Source organism: Engraulis encrasicolus, chromosome 23 (assembly GCF_034702125.1).
Source record: "Engraulis encrasicolus isolate BLACKSEA-1 chromosome 23, IST_EnEncr_1.0, whole genome shotgun sequence".
NCBI lineage: Eukaryota > Metazoa > Chordata > Actinopteri > Clupeiformes > Engraulidae > Engraulis > Engraulis encrasicolus.
The window spans coordinates 15,741,647-15,760,040 of record NC_085879.1 but is presented as its reverse complement, the minus strand read 5'-3'; the positions used below and the strand labels follow the sequence as shown (position 1 = coordinate 15,760,040).

The following is an 18,394-nucleotide window of genomic DNA, read 5'->3' as shown; positions in this document are numbered from 1 at the left end:
AGTAGAAAAAAGGGTAACGCTTTATTTTAGGGATACATCTATTAGCAGTAATACATACAATATGCCTGTATAGTATAGGTAACTTATAAGGCATGTACAAAGCAAAATCAAACATTTGTTAGGCATGTATTCGCAAATGTCTTGTTCATGCACAATAAGGGATTTATTACCAATTTAACCTTAGTAAGGACCTAGTAGGCCTTAGCGTTTGCTTAGTACATGCCTTACAAGTTACTTATGCAGGCATTAACATTGTATGTATTAGTGCTAATAGATGTATCCCTAAAATAAAGTGTTACCGAAAAAATAGCAAAAAAAAAGTAAAATAAATAAAAACGCAGTGAAAAATTAGTAGCAGAATTAAGACTGATACAATATGCTGATGTCTGTATATGTATGTGGTCTATAAAAAAGTCACACTTTATGCGTGCAAAAATCATAAACTGAGATATTTTCCTTGCTGGCATTTGCATTCATGGGAGTTTCTTAAGGAGCAGAGTTAGTTGTTTCCTTTAACAAACTTCATTGCTGCCATTTAACATTTTTAAGTATTTCTAGGGGGTGGGAGCGCATATCAGTTACTGTTAACACACACACAGACACAAAACACACACACACACGCATGTACGCACGCACGCACGCACACACTCACACATGCACACACACACCTACCTACATTCCTTCGTTAAATAAATTCTGTCAAATTACACTGCTCCGATGCCAGGGCTGTGAAGGAACTCCCCATTTTTTACATACTTCCTTTAAGTCCTCATTACTGGACCTTGTCACTCAGTCTCTCTCTCTCTTTCTCTCTCCCCCCATTTGTTTCTCTCCATCTCTGTGTCAGTGTTTCTCTCTCTCACCCTCACTCCATCTTCATTTGTCCCTCTCTTCATTTGCTCCAGCTCTCTCTCGCCATCTCTGTGTCGGCATGTTTTCTCTCTGTCTCTCACACACCATTTCTCTTCGCTACCTCCCTCTCCATCTCTGACTCTAGGTGTTTTTGTCTCTGTCCTTCACACTTTCTACTTCTCTCACTCCATCGCAATCCCTTTGTATGTCTCTCTCTCTTTCTCTCTCCATACCTTTCTCTCTCTCACACACACACACACACACACACACACACACACACACACACACACACACACACACACACACACACACACACACACGCGCGCGCGCGCACACACACACACACACACACACAGACACACACACACACACACACACACACACATTGCCTTTCCTCATTTCACTCTGCCTCCCAGTGCGATGAGCAATGATAGGAGGAAGTAATTAGAAACACTGCTCGTTAGCAACTGCGCTCGTTAGGAGCTGTGCTCGTTAGCAACTGCGCTCGTTAGGAGCTCTGCTCGTTAGGGGAGCATGGCAGCATGGCAAGGCAGCGGCGGGGCCCAGATGTTGGGCTTGGCACACAGAGCTGAGCTGCGCGGGCACCTGTCTGGGTTTATGCTTCCAGGAAAACCTGCTCCACACTTCCACAATACACAGTGCAATTTTGCAGCGTTGCGTAATTCAACACTTACGGAGTCGAACTTTAACACTCTTCTAGTTAGTGTTGCTCTCTAAGGAGTTGGATTGTTCCAACACTGTGCAGGCATCTATCGTTCAGTTTTTGTTTTCGTTCACTTTCTGTCTTTCTGTCTTTCTCTCTCTCTCTCTCTCTCTCTCTCTCTCTCTCTCTCTCTCTCTCTCTCTCTCTCTCTCTCTCTCTCTCTCTCTCTCTCTCTCTCTCTCTCAAACCCTTTACTATATATACTATAGTCATACTGAAAGACATCATGACTGTTTTGTCTACCTGTCTGTCAGTCTTTCTGCACTAGTGTGTGTGTGTGTGTGTGTGTGTGTGTGTGTGTGTGTGTGTGTGTGTGTGTGTGTGTGTGTGTGTGTGTGTGTGTGTGTGTGTGTGTGTGTGTACACATTCTTGTGTGTGTGTTGTACCCTGACTTAATTAGCAGCCAATTAGTGTCCAAATCTTTGAGCATTTGATCATCTGACTGAAACGGAATCATGCTGCCAGTTCACCTGACTCCTTCGCACGCACATAGCACTACGCTTCAGCTGCTGGAGCAGAACGGAGGGATGAAGACGGGAAGAGAAAAGAGAAGAAGACAGACAGGAAAACACAGTGGAGTGAATATGTGGATGAATATGGAAACAAAAACGTTTGAAAAACTTCTCCAGTTTCACCCTTTGAGGAGTACCATCACAATGTGATTAGAATTTTGACAACATTTTGAATTCTCATTATGATGTCATAAGCACTTACAGTAACGAGATTTTTAACATAGGCTTCTATGGGAGCTGTAGAGTGTTCAAGTAAAATTCTAGAAGAACTGGGGGAAAATCCTTACTCCTCAAAGGGTTCATTTCAACTTGCTGCCTACACTTGCTAAAGTAGGTCTGTCTCTCTCTTTGTTTGACTCTCTCTCTCTCTCTCTCTCTCTCTCTCTCTCTCTCTTAGGTTGATGAACCACTGAATGGATTTGGAGACGTTATTTTAAGGTTGAAAACTCTACCTAATTTCATACCCCACACATTAATCATCTTGTAACTGCCATTCAATGGTTTAGTTAATACGTAGGAGAGGTCCTGCTCTGTTTTCTGTTATGCTGCTGAACTGTTATGGTATGTCAGAGATGTGTGCGCGTGTGTGTGGGTGTGTGTGGGTGTGTGTGTGTGTGTGTGTGAGTATGCGTGTGTGTGTGTGTATGCGTGTGTGTGTGTGTGTGTGTGTGTGTGTGTGTGTGTGTGTGTACGCGCGTGCGCTAAATAAAGGTTGTCCCGCCACTCAGACTTATCTCAGGTTGTTTGTGTCCACTCTCACTTATCACAGCACATCGAGAGACGTAGTCAAGGCCTCCCAATAATAAACCAAAGGCCAGCCTGCTATATGGCTAAACCCAAAGGAAACAAAGACATAGATTGACACTCAAGAGGGTGAGAAAGCAAAGGCATATTCAAGTTCGTATATGAACATACCTGACCTACATTTAAGTTTGAGGATTTCATACATCGACGCCCATACCCACTCATATAGACACTTATGGAGGAGACACACCGGTATGCAGACACACACACACACACACACACACACACACACACACACACACACACACACACACACACACACACACACACACACACGCACACACGCACACATGCAAAAGTATATATTCACTTACACACACATGCACACACAAAAACATGCACACACGAAAATGTGCACATACACCCACCCGCACGCACACAATTATACACCCACTTCAACACTCTCTCTCTCACACACATACACACACACACACACACACACACACACACACACACACACACACACACACACACACACACACACACACACACACACACACACACACACACACACACACACACACGCAATTATACCCACTTAAACACACACACACATCTGTGTTGCTGGATCTGAGGAATGTGAGGTGGGTTTTTGTTTCCTGAAAGAACAGACCACCCTTCATAAGTTTAGCCTGCATGAACACTCAACACTTGAATATCACACACACAAACACACACACGCATGCACGCACACACATGCACACATGCACTACCTGAACCCCCCCCCACACACACTACTTGAATCACACACAAACACGCACACACACCACTTCAATCACGTAGGCCTATACGTACGCAGCTAACGCGCACACTCTTCACACACACAGAGATACATTATTCACATAAACACATTCACGCCACACCCCCACACAGAGACACGGAGACTCAAACCAGCGGGATTAACAAAAACCTGAAGGCCTTGATTCCCTCCAGTCTGTTTGACTTAAGGGTGCTGTACGACTCGGTTATTGTACATTTTGTGCGGCCTGTCGGAAAAGCTCCTGTTGAAATTGGCGACCGGCGTTATACGGAGGAATGCACTTCTGATCTCTCGCTTGTAGGGTCAGCAGTTTTTGCCCAATTTCCCTGTTACACGTTTGAGTCTTTGTGCCACAATTTATAGGGCTATGTGTGGTCCTTTGAATGGGAAACTACAAGCCATATAAAGCTCAGACCTCCCGTATAGGGTCCTCTGTTTTCACTGCCAGTTTTGTAGTGCTCTAGCGGTAATTTAATGGATGTCAAAACATGTTTTATTTTGTTTCGTGTCCCCCTATCTGTGAAAGACAGAAAGAGAAAAGCGTTCAGTGTCTGTATGTGTACACATGTCTATTACGTGTGTGTGTGTGTGTGTGTGTGTGTGTGCGTGCGTGCGTGCGTGCGTGCGTGCGTGCGCGGGTGTGTGTGTGTGTGTGCACACGCGCGTGCATGCGTGCGTGCATGCGTGTTAGCAGGCTTCTTAGATGACATTTTAACTCTACTCATGTCTCTTTTAGCTCTCTGCCACTGTGTGTGTGTGTGTGTGTGCAGTGGCGGAACAATTGCACACAGGGCCCCAGGGCCAAACACTTATCTGGCCCCCTATATGGCCTAACAAGACCACAATTGGGCCCCCACCACCAATGCAATAGTGCCCTGGGCCCAGGGGCAAATGCCCTGCCCGCCCTCCCTACAGCTCCGGCCCTGTGTGTGTGTGTGTGTGTGTGTGTGTGTGTGTGTGTGTGTGTATGCGTGTGCCTGTGCGTGTTAGCGGGCTGTGTGTGCATGCGTGCGTGCCTGTGTGCACTGCGTGTGTGTGTGTGTGTGTGTGTGTGTGTGTGTGTGTGTGTGTGTGTGTGTGTGTGTGTGTGTGTGTGTGTGTGTGTGAGAGAGAGAGACTCTTGCATGGCATTTTAACTCTGTCCTCATCTCTCCGCCCTCCGCTGCCTGAATACCATGTGGCCTCCTCATGTCCTACTCCTGCTCCTGTTGCCGACCGGCTCCTTTGATTATGAATGAGCCTCTTTGAGCCTTCAGTAATATCTGACCACCCTTCAGCTTTCCTTACACACACGCACACGCACACACACACGCACACGCACACGCACACGCACACGCACACACACGAACATGCACACAGACACACACACACACCTCTTTGAGGCTGCAGTAACATCTGACCCCCCTTCAGCTTTCCTTACACACACACACACACACACACACACACACACACACACACACACACACACACACACACACACACACACACACACACACACACACACACACACACACACACACACACACACACACACACACACACGACAGACACTGATGCACTGATACATGCACCAGCATACACAGACGTGGCAGTGTTATTGCCATCATATTTTGAAAATTCCATACATTCTCAATGAACTACAATTGTGAACTGTTACGGGGTTCCAATACAAAAAATTAGTATATTTCAGCCAGTTTGAGGTGTTTTAGCAAGGATGTAGGTGACATGGGATATACTCCTGTGAAAAAAGTTACTATGTGTGTACTTTATGTTTCAATCAACCCAATTCTAATCAGCAAGGTTTCATGCTCTCATTTTAATTCTCATTCGTATTCGCATGCTCTCTCTCTCTCTCTCTCTCTCTCTCTCTCTCTCTCTCTCTCTCTCTCTCTCTCTCTCTGCCACTTGCAGTTTTCTGCCATTCATGGTTTATTTTTCATGTTTATCCGTATGTTATTGCGTCCTACCTCATCCTCTACTCTCTTCACTCTCACCATCATACAAACGTCTTCAAATCTTCCATCGGATGGCTGATTGGGATTCCCAAGAAACCTAAGGTTTTAATTTGTATATTTTAATTTGTCTGAGGGGTTACGAGGGTCCCACGGATGTCTTGCTTTGTAGTTGTGAGAAGAATTTAGAAGATGAACAAAAACAGATTTTGCTCTCTCTCTCTCTCTCTCTGTGAGTGTGTATGTGTGTGTGTATGTGTGACTGCACGCACCGCACACACACACACATGCACTTATGCATCTGTATGAATGAGAGTGTGTCAGAGAGAGCAGGGGAGGGAGAGAATATCTGTGTGTGTGTGTGTGTGTGTGTGTGTGTGTGTGTGTGTGTGTGTGTGTGTGTGTGTGTGTGTGTGTGTGTGTGTGTGTGTGTGTGTGTGTGTGTGTGTGTGTGTCTGTGTGTGTGTGTCTGTGTCTGTGTCTGTGTCTGTGTGTGTGTGGTCCCGTGTGTGGGAGCATTTATTTACCTACAGGCCTACTATGTGTGTATGTGTGTGATTGCTTGGCTATAAACTGTAATGGTATTTTTCTTTTCTTTTTCATTTCTTGTGCCTCAAACAAGACCTTGGCCTTACACAAACACTGAGCAAGAAACCAAACCCCTAAAATTGGGAAGCAAACAGTCAGGGGTGTGAGGTGCTCACTGTCATACTCCCTTCCATGTTGGATCGCACCTCCACCACAGTTTCCTTTTAATCCCTTTCAACATCCATAGCCATGAGGGAGGCCGAAGGCATGAATCAAGGCTGGACTGGTAATCTGGCATACAGGACATTTTCCGCCGTGGGCCAACAGTCCTCAGGGGACCAGTCAACTATTTAGATGGCACAGCACATTAGTCCATCATTAATATAGAGAGTGAAAAAAAAACAATCAGAAAAACAGGGGGGCATGGGGCTGTCAGGACAAAAATGCCCAGGCCATTTTGTCCCAGTCCTGCCCTGGCATGAATCACCAGCAGACCGTGGAACATGAAGTATCTCCTGCATTCTGTTCATCATTTAAAAAATGAATTTTAAAAAATGTAGATAAATTGCGTTTTATTGTGGAGTAGGCTAGGCTATATGTTGGTTTTTGCTGTGGTGACGCCATCCTATATACTTCCACCCAAAGATTTTGGCTCTGCACATTTAGCTCGGTTCGTTCACTGTTTAGCCAATCAGCAAACAGTTGAGAGTGGTGACACAGAACTCACCCAAGAAGTCCGTTACTGATTGGATAAGGTAACACTATTCACACTTTTGTCTAATTTGTATGCATTTGCAACACTATATCGTAACAGTCATGCTAATATAAAGCACAATTTGAATTTGAATTTCAATTAGAAACGCCAATGAAATTAAATGATAGACCATCTCCCACCCTCCATGGAGACGGATTCCTCTTTGCTTTCGCCAGACTGTTTGACAGGGTCAACAGTCGGCTTCACCCAGGCTGGCAGTAGGCCTAGTCAAGTGAATGTGTATTCACATAGTCTGTTTGCTTTAAAGCACAAGATAGCCTACATTTCAGAGAGTGTAGCAGTTATAGTAGACGTCATTGGTGTAGGCCTTTACAGCTGTTCCACTCCCCTCCACCATTTGAACAATGATTTCATCCCAGACAGCAATTTGTTTCGGGCCAGATCTGTTTTCAGCAGATCCGCAGAGCAGTCACAGGCGTTTTGTGGATCCGCGCCAGCTCTGATCCGGACCAGTATGTAGGTTTACCTGTGACAGTACGCCTGGAAGATGTGGGCCTGATACGAACCAGGTAAGCAAACCGAATGCGCCAAAACTGAATATGCTATGTGAGGCAAAACTTTCAGCTCAAAATGTAGGCCTATAACAGGTGCATGGGCCATATGATACAGTAGCATAAGTCTTCAAATGCATGTTCCTTTGTAATAGGCTATGTAGTTTGTTGTTGTTTGTTTATTTATTTATTTATTTATTTAATTAATTAATTAATTAATTAATTAATTAATTAATTAATTAATTAATTCACTCTTCTAAAAACTAAACTGGAGAATCACACACCCACCATGCATCCACGGAGATAACTTTCCTGTTTCTACTACACAAACAAATTTGATTCAAGGTGGTAGTAATTAAATCCAAATTACGCGCATATGACCATTTTATAGGCTATCTAAGCAGTCTTTGAAGCGGTATCATGCCAGATGAGTGAATAACAACATTTACCAGAGTGCTTAGCGTTATGACCGTCGTGACGTCACGGTTCAAAGGTTACAGTGCAACAACGTGGGACACAACATGGGCGCGCTGGTGTGGTGGTGTTGATCCACAGTAGCAACATTTACTATTTATATTCACTTGCGATATGGCTTCTATTGAGAAACAAATGTGTAGCGACGCGTTACTTCCATTAATTTACCAGCACCTCAAGGAAAGCGGTTTCGAGAAAGCAGCCAAGTCGCTGAAAAAGCAAATACCCAAGGTTTACTTTTTTACACTTTCATGCCAATGAATTAGAGCTGCGTTTATGTCAGCTCCACCATTAAATTGTTCCGACGTTTGCTTTATTCTCCAAACTTCATAATGAGCAAATACGTACTTATTAGAAGCTACTTCATAACGAGCATGATTACAGGCTACTGTAAGTTGAAGATGTCTGTGTGTGTGTTGCAGGGGGGCGAAACTGTTCCACAGCCAAGCACGTCGTTACGCGATATCTACAACAAATGGACTGTGTGAGTAGTGTAGTGAAGTGTTAATAAATCCAAAACACAGTGATGTCATTGGTGAATATTTACTTACTGTCACTATGTTTCGGACTTAGGGGGTCGAGGAGAGGAAGGAAAAAAGTTACCATTAGCGAGCAAGACTCAAAGGTAAATACACAAATACACAATACGTAATACGTAATAAAGCCTTGAAAATTAGGCTATGCCAATTATGGCTGCAGACGAAAAGCTTGCAGTGTCTTTGGGATAGGAATTGCTTATTGTTGTTTGCTGTTGTCAGAGCTGTATGCACGTCTGACTTTGATTTGACAATGCTTTGAATCTTGAAGTGTACACTGCCTGGCAGAAAACTCACACTGCTACATCATATCAATCTGTTGTACTGTATAACACAGAAGTGCTTAGATTTGCTGTAACCTAGTTTTGAACTGTATGCTTACAGTGTTTGTGTGTGTGTGTGTCCATACTTATTTTCTAGAAATCAGTTGCCCCCAGCACACCAGCACAGACTGGTCCCAAGACTGGTAAGTGTTCTTGGTATTTTTGGACACAATTACCAGAGAGAGTAGAGAGAGAGAGAGAGAGAGGTTCCATTGGCCCATTGTTTCGGGGTTATATTATTGCAAGGGGGGGGGGATCCCCCTTTAAGCAGACCTAAGGACTGTTCTATCAATGCTAACCTGGTCATGTTAGGTGCCCATAGAAACCTATTATGCTGCCATATCTCTATATACTTAAAGAATCTCTGCAATTACTGTATGGCTCATCATGACAATTATGAATGTATGCCTCAGCCACGCAAGGGGGAACCCAACTGATCCCTCAGCAAGGTAATAGTGTGGTGTGGCAGTACTATGATCAGGGTACCTCAGTCATGGAGGAGGATGGGTTGAGCATGCTGATTATTCACTGCTCACACCAAACCTGTAATCGAACCAGCATCCCTTCGGCCACAGGTCAGATGCTCTAACCTTATCCATGATTGCCTGTATAGTATGAGTATGTGCCTTGTTGTCAACAAACACATGTTTAAACTTTAATGTCTCGAGTCTCATAGTGGTGATATGACTTGTTGTTACTGTTGAACAGCATCTCCGTCACCTAAAAGAAAACGAGCACCTAAGAAAGACACCACCAAGGCCACTCCAAAGAAGACCCCTCAGGTATGCGGCTGTACAGGGTGTGAGATTTACAATAAAATTACATTATCATTGCTATTGATATTGATTGTCATTGATTGTATTGTATTAATATACTTTTGATTAATGCCTTGTTATTTGTAATGTTTTTTGCTACTACAAGCTTTTAAAATGAATTTTGCCCTGAAAAGGGACCTGTGTAATAATGAGACATGGACATAAGAGGTAATGCAGCTGATGCGAAATGATGTACTGTTTTGACCTGAATAGAAGACAATATAAGACGACCCCCCCTTTTGCAGGTTCACTTTTTGGGGAAGACCAAAATTTTGTTTCACATAGGAAAACTATTTTCACATTTCAAAAGAACATATCTGTATGCTTACAGTGTGTGTGCCTGTGTATGTGTGCACACTCTTCTTTTCCAGAAATCAGCTACCCCCAGCACACCAGCACAGACGGATCCCAAGACTGGTAAGTGTTTTAGCTATTTTTGGACATTTAGTCTCTTTAAAGTTTACAGACCACATTCAACCACTGTGATGTTTGATCTTATGAACTTGTCAGTGGTAATATGTCTTGTTGTTACTGTTGAACAGCATCACCATCACCTAAAGTAAAAAGAGCCACAAAGAAAGACACCACCAAGGCCACTGCAAAGAAGACCCCTCAGGTATGTGGCTATGCAGACTGTAAGGTTTATGATTACATTATCGTCGCTGTTGTCATTGATTGTATTGTATGAATAGACTTTTGTTTAATGGTTTGTAAGTTGTAATTTCTGTTGGATACAAGCTTTTAAAGTGAATTTTGACTAAGAAGAGACCTGTCTACTAACATGACAAACATAATGGATCATGCTTATGCAAAATGATGTAACCATTTTATACTGTAGTGGATCATGCTTATGCAAAAGGATGTAACCATTTTATACTGTAGTGGCACGGAGTGAGACACTGGGGGTTGCACACACTTGTCATCGCTCGACTGACTGACTGTCTTATTGTTTCCTACTTCTTGTGCTTGGTCCTCAGGAGACACGCACACCGGCCAAGGGAAAAGAGAAATCAGATGCCTCGGCGCCAAAGGCCAAGAGGAGAAAGAAAGGCTCTGAACCGGAGGCAGCCACTGCTGCTGCGACCTCCACTTCTGCTGATGCGACCGCCATCTCTGCTGCCAGTGGCACTGCAACTCCCGCTGCCCCTGCCCCCTCCTCCTCCACTCAAGCAGATGACTCCGACTCAGACAGCAGTCTGGATGTGGAGAAATGGAAGCAGTTCGCTCTGCAACTCACAGGTTTGCAATGTGCAGCATGACCATGTCTCCCCTTAAGCTAATTTTTATTATTTAACTTTTAGTTTGACACTGTGCAACACTTTGGCGAGTTCTCGCCGTTTTTAAATGTGGTTTATGAATTAAACGTACGTACTTACTTAACTACTTACTTTATTTTCAGACCGTTCAAGAAAGAGATAGTTGGGACTTCATCTGTTAACAGCAGGTGAAGGTGGCATCCGCTCCCTTGTCTTATTTGAGCATCTCGATTGTGCGTAATTCCAAAAATGATCAGTCAGAAAACAAGAAAAGGGAGTCACGCACAAAAGCTGAATGCAAATCAGATAACTGTATTTAACAAAAGCCAAAAAAGTAAACATCCATCAGAGATTGGGATACAAACGTTTCGCATCCAGATTGGGATACAAACGTTTCGGGTCTGTCTGCTTTTTACTTTTTTCAGCCACTGTTAGTACAGCTTTTCTTTATTGCATTCAGCATTTCCGTGCAACTCCTTTACTTGTTTTCTGACTTGAGATCTGATATGACATGGCCCACGGTTATAAAGTTGCTATTTCCAAAATGACACTGACCAATGGCGTAATGTAGGCATATTACTGAAGGCAACTTTTTTAGGAATGTTGTCGGGCAACATCATGATTGGCTATTCATTTTCTGATGGAATGGTTGAAAATGTTGTCTGCTGCTAATCTTAGTTCTCCTAATACAAATATTAAATGATAAACAGTCAAAAAACATCTTATTGTATCGTTGCCCAGACAGATTGCTCAAAAAGTTGGCCTGTGTATCATCAACTTTAGTGCTATGGTAAAGTCTTTTTCAGTGACTACTACAGCGTTCAATGATGATGCGCAGAGTAGCTGGAATTTTTAACTAGCTCCACCAGACATAGTTTATGAAAAATGTTCTGTACAAATTGAACTATGAATATAGGAGATCTTCTGTACTTGTTGAACAGTCATGAGGGAGAATACTAATAATGAGCTAGAATAGGAACATGAGGACAGATGAGGGGGTGTGCACAAATTATGGGCATTTTCAATGGTTGTGTACTCTGTTTAAAAAAGCCCCTGGAATTGTGCATAAAGGTTGTTTGTGTTATTACCAAAAACGATTTCTGTTTTTAATCCCCCACCCCTCTTCCAACATCTGCTCCTAATTACAGATGCAGACATAGCACGAATGGAAGAAGCCTTTGCCTCCGTTAACGGCGTCAACGGTCCGTCAAACAGCAAAAAGGCGCCCAGAAAAAGAGCGCCGCCAAAGAACCCGAGAACTACTGCTGCCCAGAGAAAGAAGGCCGCCGCAGAAGCGACAGACACACAAACAGAAACGCCTGCACAAACACCCACCTCGGAGCCAGCCAAAAGCCCGTCAACTAAAAAATCAGATGAAAAAAACACCACAACCCCGTCAAAGACCGTCAAAACACCCAAAGCCCCCAAAACACCCAAAACGCCCAAAGCACCCAAGACACCCAAGGCAACCATAGCCGACGGTACAACACCAGACTCCGCTGCAGTCAACAACACCAATCCTGGCATTGTAACGGAGCTGCAAAACGGCAGTTTCCTTACCACGCCAGTCAAGACCCCCAAGAAGAAGGCAAAAAGTCACAAGACGACCACAGAAGACGGCACTAGTAAAGACACTTCTGACGTCTTGAGTACGGGGACCCCCTTACAAAGCGTTGATGCAGTGACACCTGGTGATCAGAATGCGGAAACGCCTTCAAAGCACCGCAAACACAAGGCTGACAAGAAGAAGCCTCCGGGTCAGGACCTCACCCCAGAGGGCAACGCAGGACACACACAGCAGGCTCCTGAGGCACCTCAAAAGGATGCGTCCTCTGAAGCCACACCGTTGAAAAAGAAACACACAAAGAGGAAAAAAGAGCAGAAGGAGCAGGAGGAAGTGGCAACTGTGCAGCAGGCTGCTGAGGTGACACCTCAAGAGAATGCATCCTCCGAAGCCACGCCGGCAAAAAAGAAGAGGAAAAGGGAGGAGAAGGAACAGGAGGCGCCTGTACAGAAGGCTCCTGAGGAGACGCCTCAAGTGAATGCATCCTCCGAAGCCACACCGGCGAAAAAGAAAGAGAAGAAGAGGAAAAAAGAGGAGAAGCTACAGGAGGAAGGAGCGTTGGCACCTGTGAAGCAGGCTCCTGAGGTAACACTTCAAGAGGATGCGTCTTCCGAAGCCACACCGGCAAAAAAGAAAGAGAAGAGGAAAAAAGAGAAAGAACAGGAGGAAGGAGCGGTGGCGCCTTTGCAGGAGCCCACGCCGGAAGAAGTGGTGACGGCGCCCCTGGAGACGGAGGGGAAAATAAAGAAAAAGAAGAAGAAAGACAAGGAGAGAGAGAAGGTGGAGGAGGAGAGGAGTAAAGAGCCAGGCCAAGACAGTGTTACAGCAACGACAGAGACCCCAGCTGCACCGCAGACGCTGGCCCCTGAGTCCACACCAGAGCCAACTTCAGAGAAGAAGAAAAGTAAGTATTGCCTGTCCAGAATCTACAACAAATACAAAATATTTTATTGTCCTCAAAAGTTTGTTTTCAGTTCCACCATATTGAAATCACAATACACAATTCAAGCATACACACACTGGCCCTCATTTATCAAACTTGCGTAGAAACCATCGCAGAAATGAGCGCAGATTTCGTCGTATGACGAGGCTCACGTGAGATTTACTAAACATGTGTACCTCTCCAATCTCATCGTAAGAGTGAGCGGCTGTTGATAAATCCAGCGTCTGAAAACCATCGTAATTAGAATAATCACACCTTCTCTGAAACGGTGTTTGCGACATGGAGAGACGGCTAAAACATCCACGTTTCTGGTTGATTGACAGCTTGAAATTGGGCTTTACGCGAGGTAGACAACAAAATAACACGTGGAAATAATCAACAGCAGTAGTCAACAGTGTTTCGGTTCTCAATATGGAAGGGTAGAGATTGATTTCCAAATAATTATGGTTACAATGAAATGTTTGATTGACTACAGTAGACATAATGAAGATATTTTTTTTATGAATATTATTTTTTAAAAATGTATGATGGTAAACCTTTTTTTGTAAACGAGGTCAAGAAAAGGATTCTACGTGAAACTGGCCAACAAACAGTGCCCAAACCACATGTTGGGGAAAGAGAGTTTTACATGTCCAGTGCGCTGTCCTTCTTGCGCTCATGTGTGCCCTGCTTCTCTCCTGCGCTCCAGTCCTTCGAGGGGATAGCTCTTTTACCACCTATGGACGACTAGGTCTAGAAAGTGTTATCGGACACACATGTGTCTGGTGTAGTAGGCCTATATTTGGATAGTAGTTGTGTGCGATCAAACGTCGCAACTCAACCGGGAGATTATTACTGTAGGTAGGCTATGTAGCCTATTGATTGATGTGTGCATGAACTCCCAGCTGTTAAAAAGAAAGGACGTCGGTCATTGATCCCACGTCTGAAGGCACATTCCAATACGTGGCTGTATGCACAAATATTCACACATCACGCCAAATCACAAATTAGAAGTCTCTTGTAGTTGTTGACCTACATGCCAAATTAACGCAGCGCTCCCAGGAAGGGTGCACCAATTCCAACAGGTAGACGTTGGCTTATAGCCGAAAATATACAATATAAAACCATTTTGTAATTATGTAGGCCACATATTTATGATAATGAGTTGTTGCGCTACAACTGCTGCTCAAGTTGGTGATCATAGTCATCTCAAGTCCAACTTGAAAACGGCGTACACCGTCTGAGAGCAGTCGTAGGATTTCATCTTTCCTGCGCTTACGATGAGATTTGGTAAATGCCAACTGGTTGTAGAAAAAGAATGTATGCACGACGTACGTATGATTCTCGTCGTTTGATAACTGAGGGCCACTGTATTTTGTACAAAAAAATAAAAAAATAAATAAAAATTAACAGTTTTTTACTCAATAAGCGTGTTTGAAAGATTGAAAGGAGCTAAAAGAAAAAGTAGTACATGACAAAGAACACGGTTTCATGACCGCAAAGTGCAATCATGCACATGTAAACAAAATACCTTGTGTTCTCGTTCTGTGCTACCTCCTGATAATGATTATTGCGCAAGAAAGAGTTTTTCAAGAAAGCGGTTCAAAACTAGTGGACAAATACACAAACGACCTCCTGTTTCAACACAGTCCTTTTTAGCCAGCAAAAAGACAGTTAAAAAGTAAATAAAACTCCTTAACATCTGTTTTGTGTTTCCCTCTCATAGAAAAAAAGAAGGACAAGGAGAAGGAGAGAGAGAAGGAGGAAGCTCCACCAGTCCCTACTGCCCTGTCAGCCCCATCAGAGGAGGAGACCCCCAAAAAGGTAATGCATGTCTACTAGCCCGGGCCCTCATGTACTAACATGTACATGGATTTCCTGCTGAGTATCTGAAAACCTGCCAAGACACAAAAAAATCCATGCATAAACCTGTTTTCACGGACATTATGATGGTGCATTCAATACAAATTCAGAGCACATGCACTCTTTAGCATTAGTTAATTCATAGTACACCTGAAGTTTGCGTGAGAAGTTGCATATGTTGCTTTTGTGCATGTAAGCAAACTTTGTACTCTTAATCAATCGTCTCTGGTCTTACCATTCCCTCGCAATACTTCCATACATAGGATCTGGACCGGCATAATTGAGCACCTTTTTCAGGTGTGAGTGGTTAACCGAACTCTGTTCAAGTTCAAAACGATTGGAACGGATTTTATCCAATCATTTGGTGTAATGTACAGTACAGTATATACAGTATGTAATGTGCCATAGCCAAACTTCAACCAGCTTGTGTGTGTGCGTGCGCTTGCTCGGCAGGTGTGTGTGTGTGTGTGTGTGTGTGTGTGTGTGTGTGTGTGTGTGTGTGTGTGTGTGTGTGTGTGTGTGTGTGTGTGTTAGGCTTGGGCGATGTCCCCCTAATTGGCAGCTGACGATGTTTACAGTGAGACGATGCGATGGACGATGACATCGTCGTCGTTGGGGGGGGGGGGGGGGGGGGGGGGGGGGGGTTAGTTATATTATTTTTTTTATTACATTTTTTTTTAATTATTGGCTTTTTATTTTTTTTGGCTTCATATAAGCTATTATTTTAATATATTTGCTTTAAGAGTAGGCCTAAGTCAAATATATTAACAGTTTTTAAATTCTTACAAAAAAAAAGTTTGAACCTCCTCCAGCTGCGCTACTGTCTGCAACAGAGATGGTCGCTCCTCTGCTGTCTGTGAGAGCGACTCTCCCCGAGCGACCCCTCCCCATCGTCCTTCTTGTCTCTCGTGTCACCATCAGCTGCTTCAAGCCCGCTCTTCCAAACTCCACCGCGTGGAAACTTATTTTCAGTAAATTTCGCAATGCAGCCTACTGCAGGCTGCTACTAGAGTGTGTTATTTAACGGCGTAGTTCTATTTCAAGACCAGCTGTGTCACGGCGTTTTTGCATACCGGTACATAACTTTAGCCATGCAGGGAAGCCCAGAACGTTTGTCAAATGGAAGAGATGAGAACCCACGCGTGCTTTCTCGAGGTTTTGCAATGGATTTTAGCCCGAGTTAGCAAATTACCCGACGCGAATGTTTCTAAAGCCTGGCTCAAACTACACGACTATCGCGCCGATTCTCGGCTGAAAACCCCCTTTACGACAATCGCTGGAACGTTACCCCCCAGGACCATCGCAAGCGATTGTCGGGAAAGATTTCCTCGTCGTGAGCGACGTTCTAAGACAGAACTTTGGCAGCTCAAAGAGTCGCCGATCGCAAATCGTAGAAATCAAACAGTGTTTGATATTTGCGACTGGAAATAGAACGTCGGGCATTGTCTCGGTGGCTGCGAGCAGCGACAAGATTGACAGTTGCGATTCTCTTCTAGTGTGCGGTGCACCCCGACGCCAAAATCGGACACACAATCGCTAGTCGTGTAGTTTGAGCCAGGCTTTAAGCACACGGCGAGACTTTTTAATTCATCAATGGAAACAATTGCGGTGAAGCCACAAAGACGCGGGCAGACATGGAATCGCTTGCGCTCCCTCTTGGCAGTGGGCTAATCAGAAGTGTAGCCTACAATCTTGTGTGGCTACTTCACAAGACATCTCCATCGCGGAGAGATTAAACATTTTGAGTCGAATTTCCGTTAAACATGAAATGGTAAACTGTCGCAATTGCTGAACGATTTGTTGCTTTCACTTTAGACTACTCCGGAGGGAGAACCAATGCCTGACTCTCCGTTGTAAAAACTTGGGTCACATAAATAAATGTAGGCAATCAGACACTTACTTGAACTCATATGCAGCAAACAATAGTAGGGCTTAGTTCACAAGTTTTTTTTTTATTCCATTGCGGTTTTTTTCGTAGCTATAAAATTCACTCTGCTTGAGGCTTGTGTTGACAACCTCGGTCCGTTCACTCCTGCTACCTGCGCAGTCCGCTGCTACTAAGGATTTTACGGTAATGTTTCAGTTTATTGCAATGCCAAGCACCGTAATGATGGCAATAGCAGCGGCTTCAAAAATTCAAATTCCTTGGCATCACGATGTTGGCTGTCCATCGTGATGCCAGCTGTCCATCGCCGATGGACGATGACATCGTCTATCGGCACAACCCTAGTGTGTGTGTGTGTGTGTGTGTGTGAGTGAGTGAGAGAGAGAGAAAGTATGGTTTGTGGATGTCCACACTTGAGGAAAAAAACTCTACCTGAGCTTACTGTTTCCTTCTCTCTCCGCAGAAGAAAAAGAAGAAGTTACTGGTTAGTGAGTCTGTCACTATGTTGTCACCAGAGCAATCCTGAGCATCCGACCAGACCCACACAGCACAGCTGGACTCTATACTGTAAAGGAGGCATCCTGCAAAGGCCCTCACTGTCAGACAGAGGCCCACTGCAGCACCACAGGACTGGACTCGAGACTCCAGACCAACCCGTCCACACAGAGACAGTTTTTAGAAATACATTTAGGAAAAAAGCAAAGAAGACTCATTATGGTAATGGGCTTATATAGAATAAATTATGGACAAAAAGAGTGACAGAAACAAAAGAGATAACAAGAAGAAACTTTGTTCTGAAGAATTTGTGGATGTAATGGTGAATTTTTAAATGATGTAAGTTCGGTTTTGAATGTTTTCTACGGTTAGTGCAGTGAGTAATTCAGCAATCATGTGAGATAAAAGCAGCTATAAATCAATGGTGAGATATTAAACAGAGTTATGGATGAACTAGCCCCGTCAGCATCGCCCACTGTAGTTTGCAGCATACAGTATAGTCAGTACTCAGTGGATACTGGGAGGGCAACAGTTCTAAGGGAATATGGAGTAAACGATCTGTTATTAAAAAAAAGAAAGAAAAGCTACCATCACAGAGAACCCACTATGCTATGAAGAAAAAAAAAGAGTGCCTGATTGTTAAAAGATGTTGTATAAACACATATACGTTTTAAAATGTTATTTTTACATTCTGTGTTGACTGTTGTCGCAGGTGGTTTGAGTGCAAGGCAGATTTTTTAAATAAATATTTTATAGAAATCTACCTGACTTTGTCCTATGTGGTAACTAGCAAGTGGCTCTTTCAAAAGATTTAATAACAGTCCGGTAGGTGGCAGTAGTTCACCATGGCTGTATAGAACAAC

The 18,394-nt window shown here is 43.8% G+C and overlaps 1 protein-coding gene across 1 annotated transcript; it reads left to right on the top strand.

The window, feature by feature from the left end:
• The first annotated feature begins 7,882 nt into the window (after window positions 1–7,882).
• Window positions 7,883–18,294, top strand: LOC134440297 (neurofilament heavy polypeptide-like). Its single transcript, XM_063190316.1, has 11 exons — window positions 7,883–8,103; window positions 8,295–8,356; window positions 8,446–8,497; window positions 8,829–8,874; window positions 9,440–9,513; window positions 9,918–9,963; window positions 10,089–10,162; window positions 10,524–10,785; window positions 11,951–13,270; window positions 15,015–15,112; window positions 17,500–18,294. Exons 1-11 carry the CDS (start codon window positions 7,987–7,989, stop codon window positions 17,560–17,562), a joined length of 2,214 nt encoding a protein of 737 aa, XP_063046386.1. The 5' UTR covers window positions 7,883–7,986; the 3' UTR covers window positions 17,563–18,294.
• The last annotated feature ends 100 nt before the right edge of the window (window positions 18,295–18,394 follow it).

What these genes read in the sequence shown, in the direction of transcription:
- LOC134440297 (XM_063190316.1), top strand. Translation starts at nt 7,987, where the DNA reads ATGGCTTCTATTGAGAAACAAATGTGTAGCGACGCGTTACTTCCATTA. An exon ending in TTAGCGAGCAAGACTCAAAG is followed by an intron (nt 8,498 to 8,828) that starts GTAAATACACAA and finishes CTTATTTTCTAG; the next exon opens with AAATCAGTTGCCCCCAGCAC. An exon ending in GTTCGCTCTGCAACTCACAG is followed by an intron (nt 10,786 to 11,950) that starts GTTTGCAATGTG and finishes TCCTAATTACAG; the next exon opens with ATGCAGACATAGCACGAATG.